The 19,666-nt window shown below is 36.6% G+C and overlaps 1 protein-coding gene across 1 annotated transcript; it reads left to right on the top strand.

The window, feature by feature from the left end:
• Positions 1-6,786: 6,786 nt before the first annotated feature.
• SPINK7 (serine peptidase inhibitor Kazal type 7) lies at positions 6,787-10,301 on the top strand. Its single transcript, XM_032250293.1, has 4 exons — positions 6,787-6,907; positions 7,731-7,756; positions 8,480-8,604; positions 10,010-10,301. The coding sequence occupies exons 1-4, from the start codon at positions 6,847-6,849 to the stop codon at positions 10,053-10,055; spliced, it is 258 nt and encodes an 85-aa protein (XP_032106184.1). The 5' UTR covers positions 6,787-6,846; the 3' UTR covers positions 10,056-10,301.
• The last annotated feature ends 9,365 nt before the right edge of the window (positions 10,302-19,666 follow it).

The raw sequence follows: 19,666 nt of genomic DNA, 5'->3' as shown, positions 1-19,666 counted from the left end.
GATTAACTCCATCATCACTCCACCTCTACCCTATAGATCAAAGTGATTGTAATCAATAAATTGTGTGGATGATCAGAGCTCAGGGCCTTCACTGTCTCCTCCAAAGTAATACAGTGATGGCCCCCTGTTCCCACTTTATTAATCTGTCTTTTTCTCATTCCTTTGTCCCACTGAATATGGGGTACCCACAGGTGTGAAGTGGGGCTGGTTCCCTACAAATGTGTTTGTGTGTATGTAAAGAGTCTTCATCCAGATATTGTGAGGGCCCCTAGGAGCAACATACAGTAAAGAAAAAAAGCAGTTGTTTTTTTCATCCAAATTACCTTATTCCATGATTGGAGCTATTTAGCCTCAATGGCCCAGAAATAATGAAAAGCATTCAAAGCATAAGATTCCTGGATGTACTAACTCCCTGCTCTCATGAGATACAGGGAACAAAGTCTTGCCAGATACAAAGTCAAAATGCAAATATCCAGATGCTTAGGTCATTGTGCCTGCAATGGTCACAAGGGCATGATCACAGTTGGGACTATCTTGAAAAAGAAAAAAGAAAAGAGTTGGGATGTGAAGGGCTTACATAGGGAAAGAAGAGAAATCTAGGCCAGTGATTTTTAAACTGTCAAAAGATTCCTTGAGAGTATTGGGTGGTTTTTTTGCTGGATGTCAAGAAGAAAGGCATCCTGGTAGGGTAAGTGAGAGATGCTGGTGCAGCAATGGGGAGGGAAAACCAGAATCAAATAATAAAGTTCCAGCCTCTCCTTGCCACCTACCCGTCACTCCTCGCCCTTATTAATTGTATATATTAGTGTACTAGGGATGGGATGGCTTTTTAACTCAGAAATATGAACTACCAATCTTGGCTAATCTCACTAGATGTAGGGGAGGTAGAAAGCTCACATTGGAGAAGGGGTTGTCACAGCATTTGCTACCTAGATAGATAGATGGGGATGAGGAACAGGACAGGAACCCTTGGCACCTGGCTTTCAGTCTTCCTCTCTCCCCACTGGAATGCACCCTCTTTCCAGATGATCCTCACAGTTGAAAACGTCACACACTCTACCCCAGTGTTCAGCTCCCTCTGCTGCTCATTCAAATATTTAGCTGTTCATCCTGACTGTTCTGATTCTGCAGTTATACTCTTATTATTTCAGTGTCCAATGAATATAAATTTAAATCTAAACCTAAAAGATAGAGTCTACAAATCTACCTTTTAGGTTTAGATTTAAAGGTAACACACCAGAGTGATTAAAAAGCATTGGTCCTTTACCATAAGCTAGTCACATCTCTTAAGTGCCCATTATTGCAGCTAAATAGCAGGGAGAATAGCCATTCCTATTTCATAAGACGTTTTGAGTATGAAATGAGATAATGCACACAGCAGGCATAGTGCAGTTCTAGCACATGGTAAGTGCTGAATATATGGTTAATTTTCTTATTATAACAGTCCATCCTTAGAGCCACTATTGTATGACTGGATTCCTGCCCAGCTACAGTGCTGGCTTCCCTATTTCTCTCCAGCTAACTAACCCAAGAACTCTTCATACAGGCCTTGTTCCAATTTAATTCCCTCGCCCTTCTCTAACCCTCTAAGGAGTTATCCTGCTCTTCCTTGTGACACCCCACATCTATAAGGGAAGAAATTCCCAGTACTCTTAAATTTTTATATTCATTTTTATGCTTTTCTGCAAACCCTTTTTCCACTTGCCCTGAGAATAGTTGCCAGTAGCACTTGTGGCTGCAGCATTTACCCCAAAAAGAATTGGGTGACAATGCCATCAACATTCCACAATTGTCTTAGTCCATTCTCACACTGCTATAAAGAACTACATAATACTGGGTAATTTATGAGGAAAAGAGGTTTAATTGACTCACAGTTCTTCAGGCTTAACAGGAAACATGACTGAGAGGCCTCAGAAAACTTCCAGTCATGGCAGAAGGTAAAGGGGAAGCAAGCACCTTCTTCTAATCGTAGCCGGAGAGAGAATAAGAGAGAAGCGGGAAGTGCCACATACTTGGGAACCATCAGATCTCATGGGAACTTATTCACTATCGTGAGAACAGCAAGGGGAAATCTGCCCCCATGATTTAATCACCTCCCACCAGGCCCCTCCTCCAACACAGGGGAATTACAATTTGAAATGAAATTAGAGTAGGGACACAGAGCTAAACCATATCAACCATGATACTGTGATTGAAGTAGACGCAGAAATAGAAAGAAAACTTATCCACAACAAGAATATGGGAGCAGTGGACTTGGCTGATCAGATGCGCACTTATTATCCAACTGAACTCAAAGGTTTGGTATAAGGAATTCTTTCACTGCCTTCCAGACATTACAGTGCTGAACTCCTCCATCCTGTTCAAGAAGGACAATCCTGAGCACACAATTAGTCATGTAAACTTCAGACTGACATTCATTGAAAGAATGCTGGAAAAACATCACAGACCATGTCTTTGAGGTTGTCCGTGCTCTGATGACGTCACTCCTCTTTGCCTGTCTGGAAGAAATTTCCCCAAAAGCATACCACCAACATTAGGGAGGTGGCATCCAACTGGTCACTGCAAAGTTTGCTACTTATACAATGACAAGGATAGCAAGAAGATCTGGAGATAAATGAAATATTTTTATGCAGAATATGATGTTCTGCTTTGTGCTATTCTGTACTTTGAAATTTACTAAACAAAAATAAAATTATTAAATACTGATCATTATATACATTTCTGTTCCTCAGGCTTACAGACAAGTTCTGTTTAGAAATAACTCCAAGAACAGTTTTTATATTTTATTTTCACACTGAAAATCAGATTTACTTCAGCCTCAAATAGTGTGTTTATGTAAAATTAAATGAATTCTGGCAGCAAGCTGCACTTTTTTTCCTAAATGGGAAAAGAGCTAATTTTATTCTGTCTTCCTCATGATGGAACCAGGACCATAGTGATTCTCTCTTACAAGGCCTCAAGTTTTTCTCCTTGCAGAACTATGAGGATAAATGAAAAAACTATCCTCATCCTGAAATGGACTGTTTTTATCTTCACAGGTTTTGACTCTCATTCCAAAAGCCTCCTCTGTAATTTGTCCCTCAGTATCCAGCTGGAAATTTTCCTGTCTATGTAAATGGCTTCCAAAAGCCAAAGCAACCCCTCTCCTGGTTCCTTGACCCCACCTTTCCTCATGCTTTTCAATTGAGAGGCTTTATCTCCACCCACTGGATACACCCTGAGAATCACTATTTCAGCCCCACCCCTGAGAAATTGTATCTGACAACTTGATTCCTAGTGCCCACTGTCTTAATAATTGTTCTTATTTCCTATACCTATCACATTTTGCCTAAACCTTGATCTCTAAACACTTAACTGCTTGCACCTTGTATAATCCATCAGAACCTTCTGAAACATTTAACTCTCTTCCAAGTTTTGCCACCTCCTAATGCAGTCTTTATGGTACCCTCAAGCCTCTGATGTATATACTCCCTATCTATAAAACCACTATCCCCCATTTCTCACTCCATGTCACACACACTTTGGGAGAAATATGCAGAATAGTACCGAATGGGCCTTCTAAACCCTAGTTCTAACTTTTCCAGCTGCCATTAATCTTTAGATCCATTGCTGACTATCTGACATGCTACCAAGTCTTCTATCATCTTTCCCAAGCTTCCAGACCAACCCAGTTTTCCCAGTGCAAAAAACAAACCAACACTGAACAACCAGAGCCTACCTCACAGTGGGCTCCCCACATCTCTCCTTCCTTAACCTTCAAAATATGCCTCTCTCTACATTTATCCACTCTACTCTCTCTCATGTATCAGAGAAAATGGTTTTTCATCTGTGCTCTCAACCTTATTTCATATCTTTCTACATGCCTCTAATTAGCCACTCCCAACTATATATCGAAATTTTCTTCTTCTCTTCAGTTTTAAGACATGCTCAGTCTATTCTAGATCTTTCTGTAGCCTCAGTTTCTACCATTCTTCTTCTCTCTGATTATCAAACATTTAAAAAAAATTCTGTGATCCTATCTTTTACCACCATTTTGACCACTCTTTGACCCTATTCCTACTCCTCTTTGACAAAGGGCATTTTCAAACTGCAATAAAGACACCTCATCTTGAAACATAATGCCTTTTTCTTAGGATTAATTCTTCTCAAATATTCATGGCAAACAATGAAACCTACAATTACCTCTCCTTATTGGAACCTTCACTTTGCTTCTTTTCCTTGACTGAACTCAGCAGTTTCCTCTATTAATTGTATCATGATCCGTGGAAGATTACTTAAATCCTCTGAGTCTTAACTTACTCACTGGCAAAACTAGGGTAATAAAAATTCCTTCCTTAATGAGTTGCTATGAAGAACACATTCCATATTACGTATTAGCCACCACAAATCAGGATATAATTATGAGCTTGGCACTGTGATACACAAATACACACAAACCACACAAACATGCCACACAGACCACACCTCACAGACATGCATCCATATGAGATTATATGCACAGTTGACCCTTGAATAAAATGGGTTTGAACTGCACAGGTTCACTTATATACAGATTTTCTTCTACCTCTGCCATTCCTGAGACAGTAAGATTAATCTTTCCTCTTTCTTATTCTCCTTAGTCTACTCAAGATGAAGACAATGAAGAAGAAAATCTTTATGATAATCCATTTCCACTTAACTAATGTAAATATGTTTTATCTTTCTTACAATTTTCTTAATAACATTTTTTCTAGCTTACTTTATTGTCAGAATACAGTATATAATACATGTAACATATAAAATATGTGTTAATCAACTGTTTATGTTATTAATAAGGTCAACAATAGGCTATTAGTAGTTAAGTTATTGAGAAATCGAAAGTTGTATGTTAACTTTTCAACTGTTGGGGGGTCAGCACCCCTGACTCCCAAGTTGTTCAAGAATCAACTGTATAATATGTGTGTGTGTCTGGAAATCTAATTTAACACTCAAAACCACCTAGGAAGTAAATATTATTTCTCTTGTAAAGATCACTAAGTATCAGATGTTAATCTAAATACGTACTAAAAAACACAGAGTCAACATTTTTAGAAGAAAGATTCTAAATGAGATCTACTCAATGCCCATGCTCTTAACCACTAGATTATATTGCCTTCCAAACTAATATAGGAATCAAGGTTTTAGGGGATTATGCAATATCATTTACTATTCACTTAATATACTTTGTAGATGCTATGTTTTAGAATGTACTAAAATAAACCTCCCAAGCATAAACTAGTGAGACAGTCTACTACCTTCCCCAGGTCTTCTTATATATGTCCTTAAGATCAATAAGTAAACTGCAGCCATTTGGACAATTGTGTGTGGATAATACAGTTTACAATCTAATGTCAGCAACTCAGAGCATTAACTCTTGGTTTGTCAATAACAATAACAATAACATTATTAAATGCGCTATGCTTTAGAGTAGACTTTTATGTATATGGTTCCAATTATGTGAACTCCATTGTGGCTAACAACAGGCCTTGGACTGGGATGAAACTCAGTCTCTGGGATGGTCTCTCTGCTGTTTGCCAATTATTCTAGGTCTCCATCTGACCTTCAGGGGGCAAGGTAAGACTGTGTATTAGTCTGTTTTCAAGCTACTGATAAAGACATACCCAAGACTGGATAATTTATAAAGAAAAAGAGGTTCCACGTGGCTGGAGAGGCCTCACAATCATGGCGGAAAGTGAATAGCATATTTTACATGGCAGCAGGCAAGAGAGAATGAGAGCCAAGTGCAAGGGGAAACCCCTTATAAAACCATTATATCTTGTGAGACTTATTCACTATCATGAGAACAGTATGGGGGAAAACACCTCCGTGATTCAATTATCTCCCACGAGTCCCCCAACAACATATGGGAATTAGAGGAGCTACAATTCAAGATGGGATTTGGATGGGGACAGAGCTAAACCATATCAGACTGATTGCACTCACTCCATACATAACAAAGCACGTAACGGCCGTAAGACCACGAGGAGAAGTGACAGAAGCATTGCTCTGGGCTGAAAGTTTTCATTGCTAACATGAGAATTCCTGAGAACTCATCTTCACTGCACCTTGACTACAGTATTTCAAATAGTGATCACTCTGTTCACTTGGCATCCACAGTGAAGGCAATGCAGCACGATCAGCTGACCACTATACAGTACATGTGTAGCTTGAGTAAGAAACAAAGTTTTAATTTACAGATACGTTGGGGTTATATGTTATCACAACATAACCAAGCCTTCTTCAGGCTCACAGCATGTAATGACTTATCCAAGATTATACAGGTAGAACATGTCAAAAGTAGTATGTTAATGCTCTTCCCCACACCTCATAACTGCTAATGTCACCGTTCCTTCTATTAGGTCTCAGTTTGCTTCTTTGGTTCATTGCCTCAAAAATAAACAATATTTCCCCAGGTGTCAAGATATAAACATAGGTGTGATTAGTCTAATCTGGGTTTAATCGAGTCCAGTTTTATAAAATAGAAGAAATTTCCACTTATTTTATAACCAAGCCAAGAAGCTCATACTTAATCTCTTCTAGTATATGAAGTTCAGAATTCTTAACAGTCCCACCTTTAGGGCAGAGAGAAAATACTTACCTCAATTAACCAAATCACTCGTCAGATAAGAAGTAGCAGTTAAGTAACAAGGACTGTAACACAACCGCCCAGGGTGTGACATTGTGCTTTGAGATCCTCTGGATGACCTCATAGGAAAGGTGGAGAACAAAACCTTGCACATATATAAACATGACCCCTTTCCCAGGACATGGTCAATGCAGCTGTAGTGACAATCTCAGAGCAGCCTCTGTACCACAGCCATTTCCAGCATGAAGATCATTGGTGGTCTCCTTCTGCTCTGTACAGTGATCCATTTCTACAGCAGCTCAGGTAAGTTAAGGTCAGACAATGCCCTATATAGCCATTAAGTTTGTTTTCACAAATAATCCCTCCTGGGATCTGAGCATCTCAGAAACATCGGGTTGTAAGAATTTAAAGTGTAATCGTTTGTAATAGAATTTTATATTCCGTCTGTATTTTGAGAGACTTGAATCTAATGTCTTCATTTTCAAGGATTCTTATTTGCATCCATAGATCAAAAAAATGATCTAATTTATCCATAAGTCTTCCATTTCATATGTTCATATGGACACTGGAAGTTGTGAGTGTTATTAGATATACTATTCCTTAGTGCCAAGATACAGAAAAACTTGGATGTCTTCCTAAATCAGTTTGGAGGGATTAAAATAAAACACAATTCTCAAAAAGCCAAGGGTCAACGATTAGGCTTTTATGTTGAGAAAAACTGATTAAAGTGTTTCCAACTCCTAAAGAAATTCCAATGCATTTCTTTATATCAATTAGGAAGGAAAGGATATCAAAGGTGATCCTTCAGGCTCTTAAGAGTGATGATTTTCATGCTTCTTATTGCTACCTGACTTTCGCCAGTATCAAAAACACTATGAGGTTCAGAAAACATTCCGTGATCAATAAATAGAGGAAATTTTGATAATTCTCTTGCCTAAATCAAGGGTTAATCTAACCCATTGGTCATTCAACTTCCTCAGCAAACAGCTATGATTTTGCATAAGGATGGAGAGTATGCTGAAATTCATTGCCAGAGAAAATGTAATTATATAGAATGAAACATATTAATTAATGAGATGTAAGATTTGCTTTATTTTTAACATTTTCATCTGTATCTCTTTTTCAGAAGCTGCTAGTTTGCCTTTAACAACAGTGAGTATGTTGAATAACAATTTAATGCCAATACATATTGACTGTCATTTAGCCAACATATATGCTGGATAAATTCAGTACATTTAGGAGGATTTGAGAGGGAAGCAAACACATGTGGAGAAATGGTATCTGCTCTCCAGAAGGCAGCTGAAGAGATATGGCATACAGTATCTATAAACAACCATATTTTTAAACTGATTTTTAAACATTCCAGAGTTAAAGGAGGGAGAGCTGCATTCCAGCCGAGAGGTTGGTGATGTTTTCCTAAAAGGTATAACATGTAAGAGGTGGGGCAAAAATACCCTGATCTATTGTACAGGCTCTGGTTTCAAATGCTACCTCTAATACTTACCAGCTTTTACCTTGAACAAGTTATCTGTATTTCTAAAGCTTTAATTTCTCCATTTATAAAGAGAGGTAATAGTAGAACTTACTGTATTTAGTTGTTTTGAAGATTAAACAACAAAATTAATGTAAGATTTAAGTTTAATGTCTAGCACATAAATGCCCAGCAATTGTTAACTGAGTATAGTAGAAAAAAATAAAATACCGGTAGTACTAGTATTTGTCATAGTGATAATACTAGTACTTACAGAAGTGATCAAGCAACACCTGAATATCTGAGTTGGGACTTCCAGCCCTTGTAGTATATCTTAGAGTGGCCAAGGTATCCTAGCTTGGGGTCTGAGAGAAAAACAGGACATTTGCTTGTGTGTGACACAGGTGGACTGCAGCATTTACAAGAAGTATCCAGTGGTGGCCATCCCCTGCCCCATCACATACCTGCCAGTTTGTGGTTCTGACTACATCACCTATGGGAATGTATGTCACTTGTGTACTGAGAGCTTGTGAGTACCTCATAAGAAGAAAAAGAGATCTGAACCCGTGCTCTCTACTATGAATCCTTCTTCTTTCCAGGATCTAGCTTAAATCTCTATAAGCTATAATTTATAATTATTCCCACTCAGAACAGCAAGTGGGGATAGAAAACTGATTGTTGCAAATTCAGACAGGGTAGCGTTGCCTGTTCTGCCAGCTTATACTGGTCCCATCCCATCACAGAACCTCCAATTCCTGTCTGTCAATTGTGGGAATCCAGTAAGCCTGTGAATTCTTAAACTGCTGTCCCAGAGCACAGAGGTTCTATAGTGACAAGTCAGGAATCACCATTAGGGTTAAAGGGACCATATAGGGTAGTTTATGACATGAAGTTTAGCTTTGACTATATTAAGTAGCGGAGTGCCATGTTCTTCATGTTTGAAGAAAGGGCTCTGAACTCCCTACGCCCCAAAAATAATTGAAAACCACTATACTACCTGACTTCTAAGATACTTAACAGTCTCAGTGCAGCTTGATTCTTAGACACAGTGTGTCTAGAGGTTTTTTATCTTCAAATTCCTAGAAGCTGTAAGTATCTGTAGCTTTAAGGGGGAATAAGGCTACAAAATAAAGGCTACAAAAATGATTGTGTTTCCTTTATCTAAAATAAGGGATACGAGCTGTCGGTATTTGGACCAGAATACCATAGACATGTTTTGTTTAGGTATTTTCTTTGGCCCACATAATGCTTTTGCAGAAATGTCGCCAGGCAGATGTCACTTCTTTGGTATAAGACATGCAAATTGCATTTAACTTTCTCATACCAAGTCCACTGTGGTCATTGTTAACTCTTTTAGGACACTGGATTTTGGATACTTAGATCTTGTGTTTTCATCTTTGTGATTACCTTAACAAGTTAGAATATCAAACCCTGAGCCCAAAACGACATGTCTATGTATTTATTCCTATTTGACAGGTTTTATTTCACAAAAGGGAAAATTCTGTCACATAGGTAGAGGGCGAAACTAGCCCTTGACCAGGAAACTAGCTGTTTTCAAGGGACACTGAAGGAAAATATGGTGAAAGTCCTCACTAATGCAGGATCCAGCTTCATCAAAGGCCTTGCTGACCAGGAAAAGCTGAGAGACAGGCCCCTCAATTTTCTTTGTCAGAATACTCCTTGTTGTTTTAAGACACTGGGTGATCAGTGGGTCTGGAATCAAGGAGGCAGGAAAGGGGTGTAATTATCACTGAAATAAAGAAATTCTGCTTCTGTCAGAATGTGCTTTGGCAAGAAAATTCATTTCTGAGACTCAGTTTCCTTATCTGTAAAATGAAGCTCTGCCTGATAATCTCTGTAGTTCCTTTCATCTCTAATATTACATAAAATTTCATCTTGTATTAATGAATCTTGTGAACTCTGTCTTCCCTTAGGAAAAGTAATGGAAAAGTTCAGTTTCTTCATGAAGGAAATTGCTAAATTCTCCATGGACATGGATAGAAAAGAATGATATCATCATCACCATCTTCATCATCTCCAGGCTCTGATTGACTTTCTTTCAGTTTTACTGATGTTCTGCGTCAGGGACAGAGCCAGATTCAGAGACATCTTGATTGAATGGAGAAAGTTTCTGTGATACCCCTACAAATGCATGCCTTACTGACAGACTGGCTTCTTTTTTTTTTTTTATTTAACACATCAATAAAATAACTAATTTCCCAGAAAGTTTATCTTTACTTCTGTTTGTGTTTTTTTCTTAGATCAGGTTATAAAATATCACAATTATAAAGGAAAATTGAAAAACGTACAAGTCTTGTTTAGGAAAAACTTTTATACAAAGAATCCCAATCAGCTTCCAAGAAACATATGCACATGAGCACGCATGTGCGTGTGCACGCATGTGAGCACACACACGCGTGTGCACACACACACACACACACAGAAAATACATAGACATAAACCCACAGAAACACCAATGAACACCACACCTTCTCCTGGAGTCTTTATCCACTGGAGACAAGTCTATATACCATACTGTTGCTTTACATTGATCTCTTTTTTAAAGATCCTTAAAAGAGAACCTCTGTAGTTCCAAGAAGTCATTTCTAGAAGGGAAGTTTTTCTTCCTATTTCTTTCCAGAAACATACCACAATTTCTCATAGGCCAGCTCCTCTAGAGCACTGAGGGAAAAGCCACTGCTTCAAGAGGAAGCATGCCCATTGTTGTAGAGATCTCAGTGTTGGGATGTTCTACTTGTCTAGAGTTGAAAACTACATTCATGAGGCTAAGAACCATCAGGGCTAGTGAGACTATATAACAAAAAAGTTCACGCTTTTTGCCAATTAACAGACTTTTCATTATTTAAAAATGAATATTCTGTCTCCATTGAAAGTTATTTTCTCCATGATAAAAATCTCTGGTTAATTCAACTATTGTTTCCTAAGCGTTGTACCTTTTATAGTATTTCTATCCTGGACCATATTCCTTGGATCTGTCACAATTAGGCATTGCCCATCTTAAAATATGTAGCTATGCTGTCCAAAAATAGACTAATCACAATTTTTTTCTCCGACAGATACAGAGAAAGTAAAACTATCACCTCTTTCCTAAACCTTTTTGTCTATTAATGCAGCCTAACGTGCCAAGGGTCATGATTACAATAAGAAACATCATTAGAATAAAATCTGATATCTTTGCAAATACCAGGCTTGCTGCATAAGATAATGAGAAATGAACTAAAATAAAGATGCCAGGATTCCACCCTACAAATTATCATTCAGGAACTGAAGAAAGCCCTAAACGATCTAATTTTTGAATTGTTATATATTCAGAATTAGAAAATTCAGAGATAGACGTCTGACCCAGCTCAGTAAAAGAGGGTCCCAGCAGAAAGCAACATCACGACTGCATGAGATTAACAGGAAATATCTCTTAGAGAAGGTGAAATTTGATTTGAGCTCAGTGTGGCAGAACCGTGGTTATTCACCAGAGTCCTTCCTGACAAGTGAGAACAGAACCCAACCTCCACTTCTCTTACTAATTAGCTCATAACAACTCACACTCTCCCAGCAGCCTCTGTGTAGATTCATGTAAATAAGGTCTATTTGCACGAGAGTTTAGCCAGAACATTCACTCAACACAGTAATCACAGAAAAAAAAAAATCTTCTCCAAAAGGGTGGTCACATTTTTCTTGTATTTTGGTTTTTCTCTGGAAAGCGTCTGGTTATTTATGAGCACTCCCTGTCTAATATCCATAAAGTCTAGGACCATCCTTAGGGGAAAAAATGGTGACTGATAAATCACGACACAAATCTGGCTGATGGAAAATGGAAAATAGTTCTTACATTGACTACAAATTTAAAAAACTCTTTGTCTGCAAATAATTTTAAAGAGCAAATGTTGGTCCTTATCTTTTTCACTGTTTTCTTCTTTTCTAGATATTCTTAGTGACACTAAACATAAGTTTAGTTCAAGTCTGTATATTATTTATCAAGTTTTGTAAAAGTTGTTTTGAAGCTATTGTATTCATTTAAATTTTTAAATCTTGTTTTCAAACAGAATTTTATCATTTATATAACATTTTCATGAGAATTTCTTAATTTTATTCTCTGAGATAGGATGGACTGATGCTATTGTCTTCTGTTTGTTTGTTTCTTTGTTTTAGAAAATGAGGGAAATTAAGCTAGAGAGCATTGGTGTGGATCCTAGGAGTCAATGCCATATATTCTAATTCCAAGTCTAAATCCAACCCTCTTTTCACTATGCCACCCTGGTTTTCAATATCAATATGATATCATTAACTTAAAATCTAGAAAAAATAAGCTATAACTAAAATATATTTACATTATGTCTAACATATGACCTGTATGAGCAAAAATCAGTTTTGAGAAAGAATCAATGAAGTTGAGATCTTCCCAAATCATTACTTAGCCACAAAGAAAAGCCACAAAAAACAGTTGATGATAAAAGACTGATTTTTGTCATAAATTAATTATTAAGTAGGAATCATTAATTATGTTTCCTACTGAATAAATAATTGCAGGAAATAGTTTGCAGTGATCAACTTGTGTGAGTAAAAATAAAGATATTTTATATTATTTCCTCATAATGATCTTATACTACTCAAAAGCCCTAGTAATTTTCTTGTCTAACTTTCAAATAATCTAAGATAACAATGGCTAACACTTATTTTACACTAGAGCTTGTGGAACATGTTTTATGTTTATTTCATTTATTCCTCTCAATTAAACTATGAGAAATTTCCTGTTATCCACTGAGATTTGGCAAGGGTAAAACATTTATAGAAAACCACAAAGTTAGTTAGCATTTTTTGCCTTGATGATTTGACTTTATAGACCATGTGTTTAATCACTGTAGTCTACAGCCTATGTATATGAAAGTTCTCTTTCTTCTTGCAGATACACTGTGATAGATATGTTGATCATGACACAAGTAAACTCTTATGCTGGGAGCTTATCTTTGCCCCTGCGTGTGGTGCACATAGAAAGACTTACATCAATCCCTGCCAACTGTACATGAAGATCAGGTGACGATATCAATGGAACCATGGTATAGAATATGCACAAAATATACATCTTTACTTTAATAATTCCTCATTGTCAGGAATGGAAGACAGCCAGTCAAAGGCCTCATTTTATGGATAGAGACACTGAGCTCCAAAAGCTGAAAATGCTTCATTGCTTATGTGGAAGACCAAGACAAGAACCCAGGTCTGCTTATTCCCAATCAATCCAGGAACCAAGTACTGTTTCCAGAGTTTTATCCACTTTATCTTAGGACCCCTGGAAATCAAATTCCTTCTACTATGATATGACCTAGTACACATATCTATAAAGCACTTTATAGTTTACAAAATACTTTCATAGCCCAGTTGAAGGACTGTAAGTGGCAGATGGGTCTACTGGCTCAGGATCTAAATAAGTTTGCTCTGCAAACTTACGTAAGAAAGCTAAGGAAACATCCAGCTTCATAGAAACCTGGGCAGGCTTAGTTCTGCACTCTATATGACATCCAAAGCAGACACTAGACTGTTGATGCTAAGGAAACATCCAGCTTCATTAGAAATCTGGACAGGCTTAGTTCTGCAATCTATATAACATCCAAAGCAGACATTAGGCTGTTGATAATGCTGACCCTTTTCTTCCAGAATTTATCAAAACTCATGACCTTAAAAATATCCCCAATCTTTCTGAAATGAAAGCCTAGATTTGTTATATAATGAATCCATTTCCAGAATCCTTTTAATATTTATAAATGATATTTTAAAATAGTTATTGCTTTTCAAATTTTAAAACCCACCTATAAGCAAAATATAGAAGATACAATTATGGAATACAGAACAGAACATGCATATTTTCAATATATTAAATATAAAAGTAAAAATAGAGGTGAAAAATCGCTAGACAAAAATGCTGATTGAGGGAAGTGTATGGAGACAGATGAGGTACTTATTGGACTATGAGATACTGTCTAAAGATGATGATATAGAAATAGTGACTAAAATACATACTTTTCGGTTATAAAGTTAACAAGCAGAATTTTTTAAAGTCATGATATACCTATCAAAAATTGGGAAGAATGAAAAGAAAATGTAAATTAATACTTTTGTTCTCCATAGATGGGAGTCAATAAATAATTCTAGCTCATAAGGCAATAGATGTCTATTATTAAAAATTATGATGGCAACAATCTAAAAACAGAATTGGTTCAAATTAGTTCCTACACTGAAGTGTGATGTTGATGATAAGACTGATTTTTCTTCATAGACTACTTAATGTCAATGAATTTATAAGTATTTCTTACAATGATATACATACTAACTTTCTTTTCTTCTTTATTCTTAGGAAAAGTACATCTTTTTCGCATGAGAAGCTGCTAACTTGTCATAAATATAAATGTGGAGTAATTTTGTTTTAAAAATTTTACCTTTTGAAGTTTAGGTATTGGAGAAGAAATGGTTTCATTCAGATTTGTTTCTCTGTGCGATCATCAGCAATTGCATTTTTATGGTCTTTATCATCCTTCTCATCATTGTTTTCATTATAAAACCCTACCAAGCAGCTCAGGAGAACACAATAAACCTAGAGGACTTGTGGGCTTAACCCAATCTGAACATTTATGAGATATGTGGCCCTGGGAAGGTAATTTAATATGTATCTAAAGTATTTATTTCCTTACTTATAAAGAGAATAATCACCCCAATTAGACATGTATATTGTGATGGTTAGATGAGATAATGCATGCAAACATGCTCTGGAAACTATAACATCCTATAAAAATTTAAAGGAACAATTGTGATCTGAATGCCCATCCTTCTCCAATATTTACTAAGGCCTAAAATATATATCACCTTCTTTGCAACATGCTTGGCATATTGAAGACATATAACCAGTAATTTTTCAAGTTTTTTTCCCCTTGCTTGAAAATAACATTTCTATTCATTAGAAATTGATATTAGAAAGTGAAAAGGAGAATGTATAATTTGGAACATACAAAGGTTAAACACATTTGTTTATATAGTTTGTCCAATTAAAACATGGCCTATTGAACTAAATAGCATGTGTTTGCAATATAAAATGATATATTTACATAATCACAAAGAATCTCCTCATAAAATTTTTATCGATTATGTAAGAAAAAGAGTAACTTTATGGTAGAAAAATCTTTCAGACACTGCCCACACTCAAGTGAACAAAGTTGACACATTTAATGATAGGCAAATCAACACCATATATACTGTCTGAAAAGATACAATACGCAGAACACAGAATAATGTTTGGATTTCCCTGACAAAAATGCATAACCTAAATATAATCATTATGACATATCAGACAAGCTCAAATTCAGAAACATTCTACAAAATCACTGGTCCATAACTTTCAAATCCAAGAAAGGGCTGTTTCAATGTTATGCCTTGAAGAAGGCTGAAGAACATGACAATGCATGATCCTAAATGGATCTTATTATTATTATTGAGAAATAATTCACAAAGCATGAAATTCACGGCTTTTCTGCACCCTTGAAGAGAGAGAGAGAGAGATTCAAAATTCATGTTTTTCAAGTGTATATTTCAGTAGTTTCTGGTCTGTTAACAAAATTGGGCAATCTTCACCACTATCTAATTCCAGGATATTTCATCACACCAAATAGAAACTATGCCATTATCAGTCACTCCTATCCACCTGCCCCTTAACCATTTTCCCAATCCCTGGTAACCACTAATCTAATTTCTGTCTGTGGATTTGCTGTTTTTGACACCATATATAAACAGAATTATACAATATGTGCCTTTGTGTTCGGCTTCTTTTACTTAACATAAAGTTTTCAAGATTAATCCATGTGGCATGTATCAGTACTTCATTCCTTTATATAGCTGAAAAATATTACATTCCATTGCATGGATATGACATTCAATCATTCATAAATTGATGGATAGTTAGGTTGTTTCCAATTTGGGGTTTTATAATTAGCTGCTATGTACATTCATGTACAAGTTTTGTATGGACATGTTTTCAATAATCTTAAATAAATACCTAAGAGTGGAATTGCTAGTAATGCTATGTTTAACTTTTTGAGGAGATGCCACACTATTTTTCAAAGCAGCTTCACCATTTTACATTTTCATTTACATTTATACCAGCAGTGTATAATGGTTCCAATTTCTCTACCTATTCACCAGTACCTCATCTGTTATTTTTAATCCTAACCATCCTAATTGATTGGAAGTGGTAACTGATTTTGATTGTAATTTTCATATCTCTAATAACTAATGGTGTTAAGGGTCTTTTCATTGCTTTTCAACCTTTTGTATTTCTTTGAAGAAATGTGTATTCAAATCCTTTGCTCATTGTTAATCAGACTGCCTTTTTATTGTTGAGCTGTAGATTTTTATATATATTCTAGATACCAGTGTCTCATCAGACACATGATTTGCAAATATTTTCTCTCATTCTCTCATTCTGTGAGTTGTCCTTTGAGGTACAAAATCTTTCAATTTTCATGATGTCCAATTTACCTATTATATCTTTTGTTCTTGTTCTTTAAGTGTCATATTTAAGAAATCATTGCCTACTCAGAGGTTACTAAGATTTATACTTTGGGTGTTTTTCTAAAAGTTCTTTCATTTTAGATTTTACATGTAAGTCTCTGATCCATTCTCAGTTAGTTTTATTTTTGTTTTTGTTTTTTTAAACAGAGTCTCACTCTGTCACCAGGCTGGAGTACAGTGGTGCCATCTCAGCTCACTGCAACCTCCACCTCCAGCGTTCAAGTGATTCACCTGCCTCAGCTCCCCAAGTAGCTGGGACTATAGGCATGAGCCACCGTGCCCGGCCCATTTTCAGTTACTCTTTATATGTGATATCTCACGTTATTTTGCATGTGGATATCCTGTTCTTCCAGCCTGAATTTTTGAAATTATTCTCCAAAGACTTGTCTTACCACCCTTTTCAAAAATCAATTCACCATATATCCAAAATATACAATGAACTCAAACAATTAAATAACAAAAAAGTCCTATTAAAAATGGGCAAAGGACCTGAATAAACATTCCTTGAAAGAAGACATACAAATGGTCAAGAGATACATGAAAAAATGTTCAACATCTCTAATTATTAGAGAAATGTGAATTAAAACCACAATAATATATCATTTTGCACCTGTTAGATTGGCTGGCATCAAAAAGATGAAAGATAACAAGTGTGGTGGGAACGTGAAGAAAAGGGAATATGTACACTGTTGATGGGGTTGTGAATTAGCCCTGTCATTTGGAAGACGACATAAAGTTTCCTTGAAAACCAAAATTTAAATTGCCATGTTATCCAGCAATCCCACTTCTGGGTATATATCCAAAGAAATTGGAATGACACAGCAATTTTTACTAAAGTGGCAGTGCAGTAGCACAGCTACTGCTCCTTGCTGAGTGGAACAGGGCTAGCCCATAGGCAGTGTGCCCAGAGTAGCTGCTCAGAGGCAGTTCTGGATTCATATTTATACCCACTTTTAATTATATGCAAATTTGGGGCCAGCTTATGCAGCAATTTCTAAGATGAGGGTGGTAACTACTGGGTTGTCAGGTCATTGCCAGGGAAAGAGGTGGTAATGTCTGGGTGTTGCCATGGCAATGGTAAACTGACATGGCCTACTGTGGGGCATATCTTATGGAGAAGTGCTTCTGCTCCGGACCTGTTTTAGCTAGTTCCGAATCAGTATCCAAGCTCTGCCTCGGGAGTCTAGTCCCACCCTTCCCTGACTACTACTTACTCTTATGACCTTGAAAAACTTATTTCTCTGTACCTTATTTCATACATTTTAAAATTACTGATAGTAGTAATACTTGTCTCATTAACTTGTTTTAGAATTTAAATGAGCTAATATTCTTACACCAGTTACCATAGTACCCAAGGCATAATACGTGCTCAGTAAGTATGCTTATTGTTATTGCTATTATCATTAAAGAAAGTGTTTTGCTATAAAAAAAAAAAAAAAGAAAAAGGGTTGAAAATATGGAGGAAGGTCATGAAGGCTAACCTCACATTCAGTAAACGAATCCCCTTTGCAGGGTTCCTAACAGGTATTCACCTGCCCTCCAAATGGGACACTTAAAATGATGAGTTGATCCATTACCTCCACTCATTACTCAACTTCTCTGACCATCACAAACTCCCTTTTTCTATCATGCCAATATCTATTATTTCTAGTAAGGCCACAAAGATACATCATTTGCTTATTCTAAGATAATCCCAAGGCACTTTCTGAGCCTTCTTTCCCCTCCAGATTACTGTTACCATCATTATCTTCATCATTGTGATCATTGTCATCAAGTAATATTAATATTAATAACACTGAGATCCTACTGTGAGCTAGATCCTGGATAAGTGCTTTACATAGACAATAAAATTTAATATTTGCAGTAAGCTTTTGATGATGGTGTCATTATTAGCTTTATTCTCAAAACTTATTGAACAAAAGCTTTCCTGACACTTGTTTAAACAGTAAGGAAGATATTTTAAGACTAATACAATAGGATTATTATAAAAGGAAAGAGAAATTTGGCTCACCTCTGGATACAACAGGGACAAGAAGGGGTCCCCTCTCTTAGTTTTCTATCCACTGACCCCCCTCATTATTATTCTTTATAGCCAAGAATAATAATGAGGGGGGTCAGTGAATAGAAAACTAAGAGAAGACATTAAGGGTAGGGGGATTCTTGATAAATGGACTTAATAAGATTCTTGCTAAGAAATTATGTATCAGAGGTGGAGGACAAGCAATTTTGTCTGATATTGAGAGTGATCAGATATCAAGAGTGGGAGGATGATTATGATTTAGCAGGATTCTTTACTAAAACTAAATTTAGTAAGTTCTTTACTAAATTGGGAGTTAGGGAGGACAAAGACAAGATGGGGGCCAATGCCAAGACACAGTCAAGAAAGCAGTTCAGAGGACCTTAAATAAAGTTTGGTCAAGAAGTGAGTCTTTTAGCCAGGCATGGAGGCTCACGACTGTAATCTCAGCACTTTGAGAGGCCATGGCAGGCAGATCAATTGAGGTCAGGAGTTCAAGATCAGCTTGGCCAACGTGGTGATACCTGGTCTGTACTAAAAATGCAAAAATTAGCCAGGCATTGTGGCATGCTCCTGTAATCCCAGCTACTCTGGAGGCTGAGTCAGGAGAATCTCTTGAACCTAAGAGGCAGAGGTTGCAGTGAGCTGAGATCACGCCACTGCACTACAGCCTAGGCAATAGAGAAAGACTCTGTCTCCAAAACAATTAACTAAATAAATAAGAAGTCTTTCTCAAACTACATGAGGGCAGTCACAGTTTTTCATGGATTGTGGCATATTCAAGATATAATACTGTCTCTAAAACAGAGTAAATCCTCATTAATATTTATGAGATGATCAAATGAAGATTTTAAAAAGTAAGGCTTATAGTGGATAAATAGCTTGCACAAAGTAACATAGAGAATGGTGTAGCTGGCAATTAATCCAGGCCTGCAAGATACCGAAAGTTTCAGCTCTCAGAGATAGTATGATGATCGTGTCTCCAGATTATCCCAGAACAAGT

Source organism: Sapajus apella, unplaced genomic scaffold (assembly GCF_009761245.1).
Source record: "Sapajus apella isolate SASKATOON/1434 unplaced genomic scaffold, GSC_monkey_1.0 scaffold71, whole genome shotgun sequence".
In the NCBI taxonomy this organism is placed as follows: Eukaryota; Metazoa; Chordata; class Mammalia; order Primates; family Cebidae; genus Sapajus; species Sapajus apella.
This window is presented reverse-complemented; position numbering and strand designations above follow the sequence as displayed.

Excerpts from the sequence above, each read along its gene's own strand:
- SPINK7 (XM_032250293.1), top strand. The coding sequence starts at position 6,847 with ATGAAGATCATTGGTGGTCTCCTTCTGCTCTGTACAGTGATCCATTTC. Across the intron at positions 7,757-8,479 it reads CTAGTTTGCCTTTAACAACA|GTGGACTGCAGCATTTACAA; the intron begins GTGAGTATGTTG and ends TGTGTGACACAG. Across the intron at positions 8,605-10,009 it reads CACTTGTGTACTGAGAGCTT|GAAAAGTAATGGAAAAGTTC; the intron begins GTGAGTACCTCA and ends GTCTTCCCTTAG.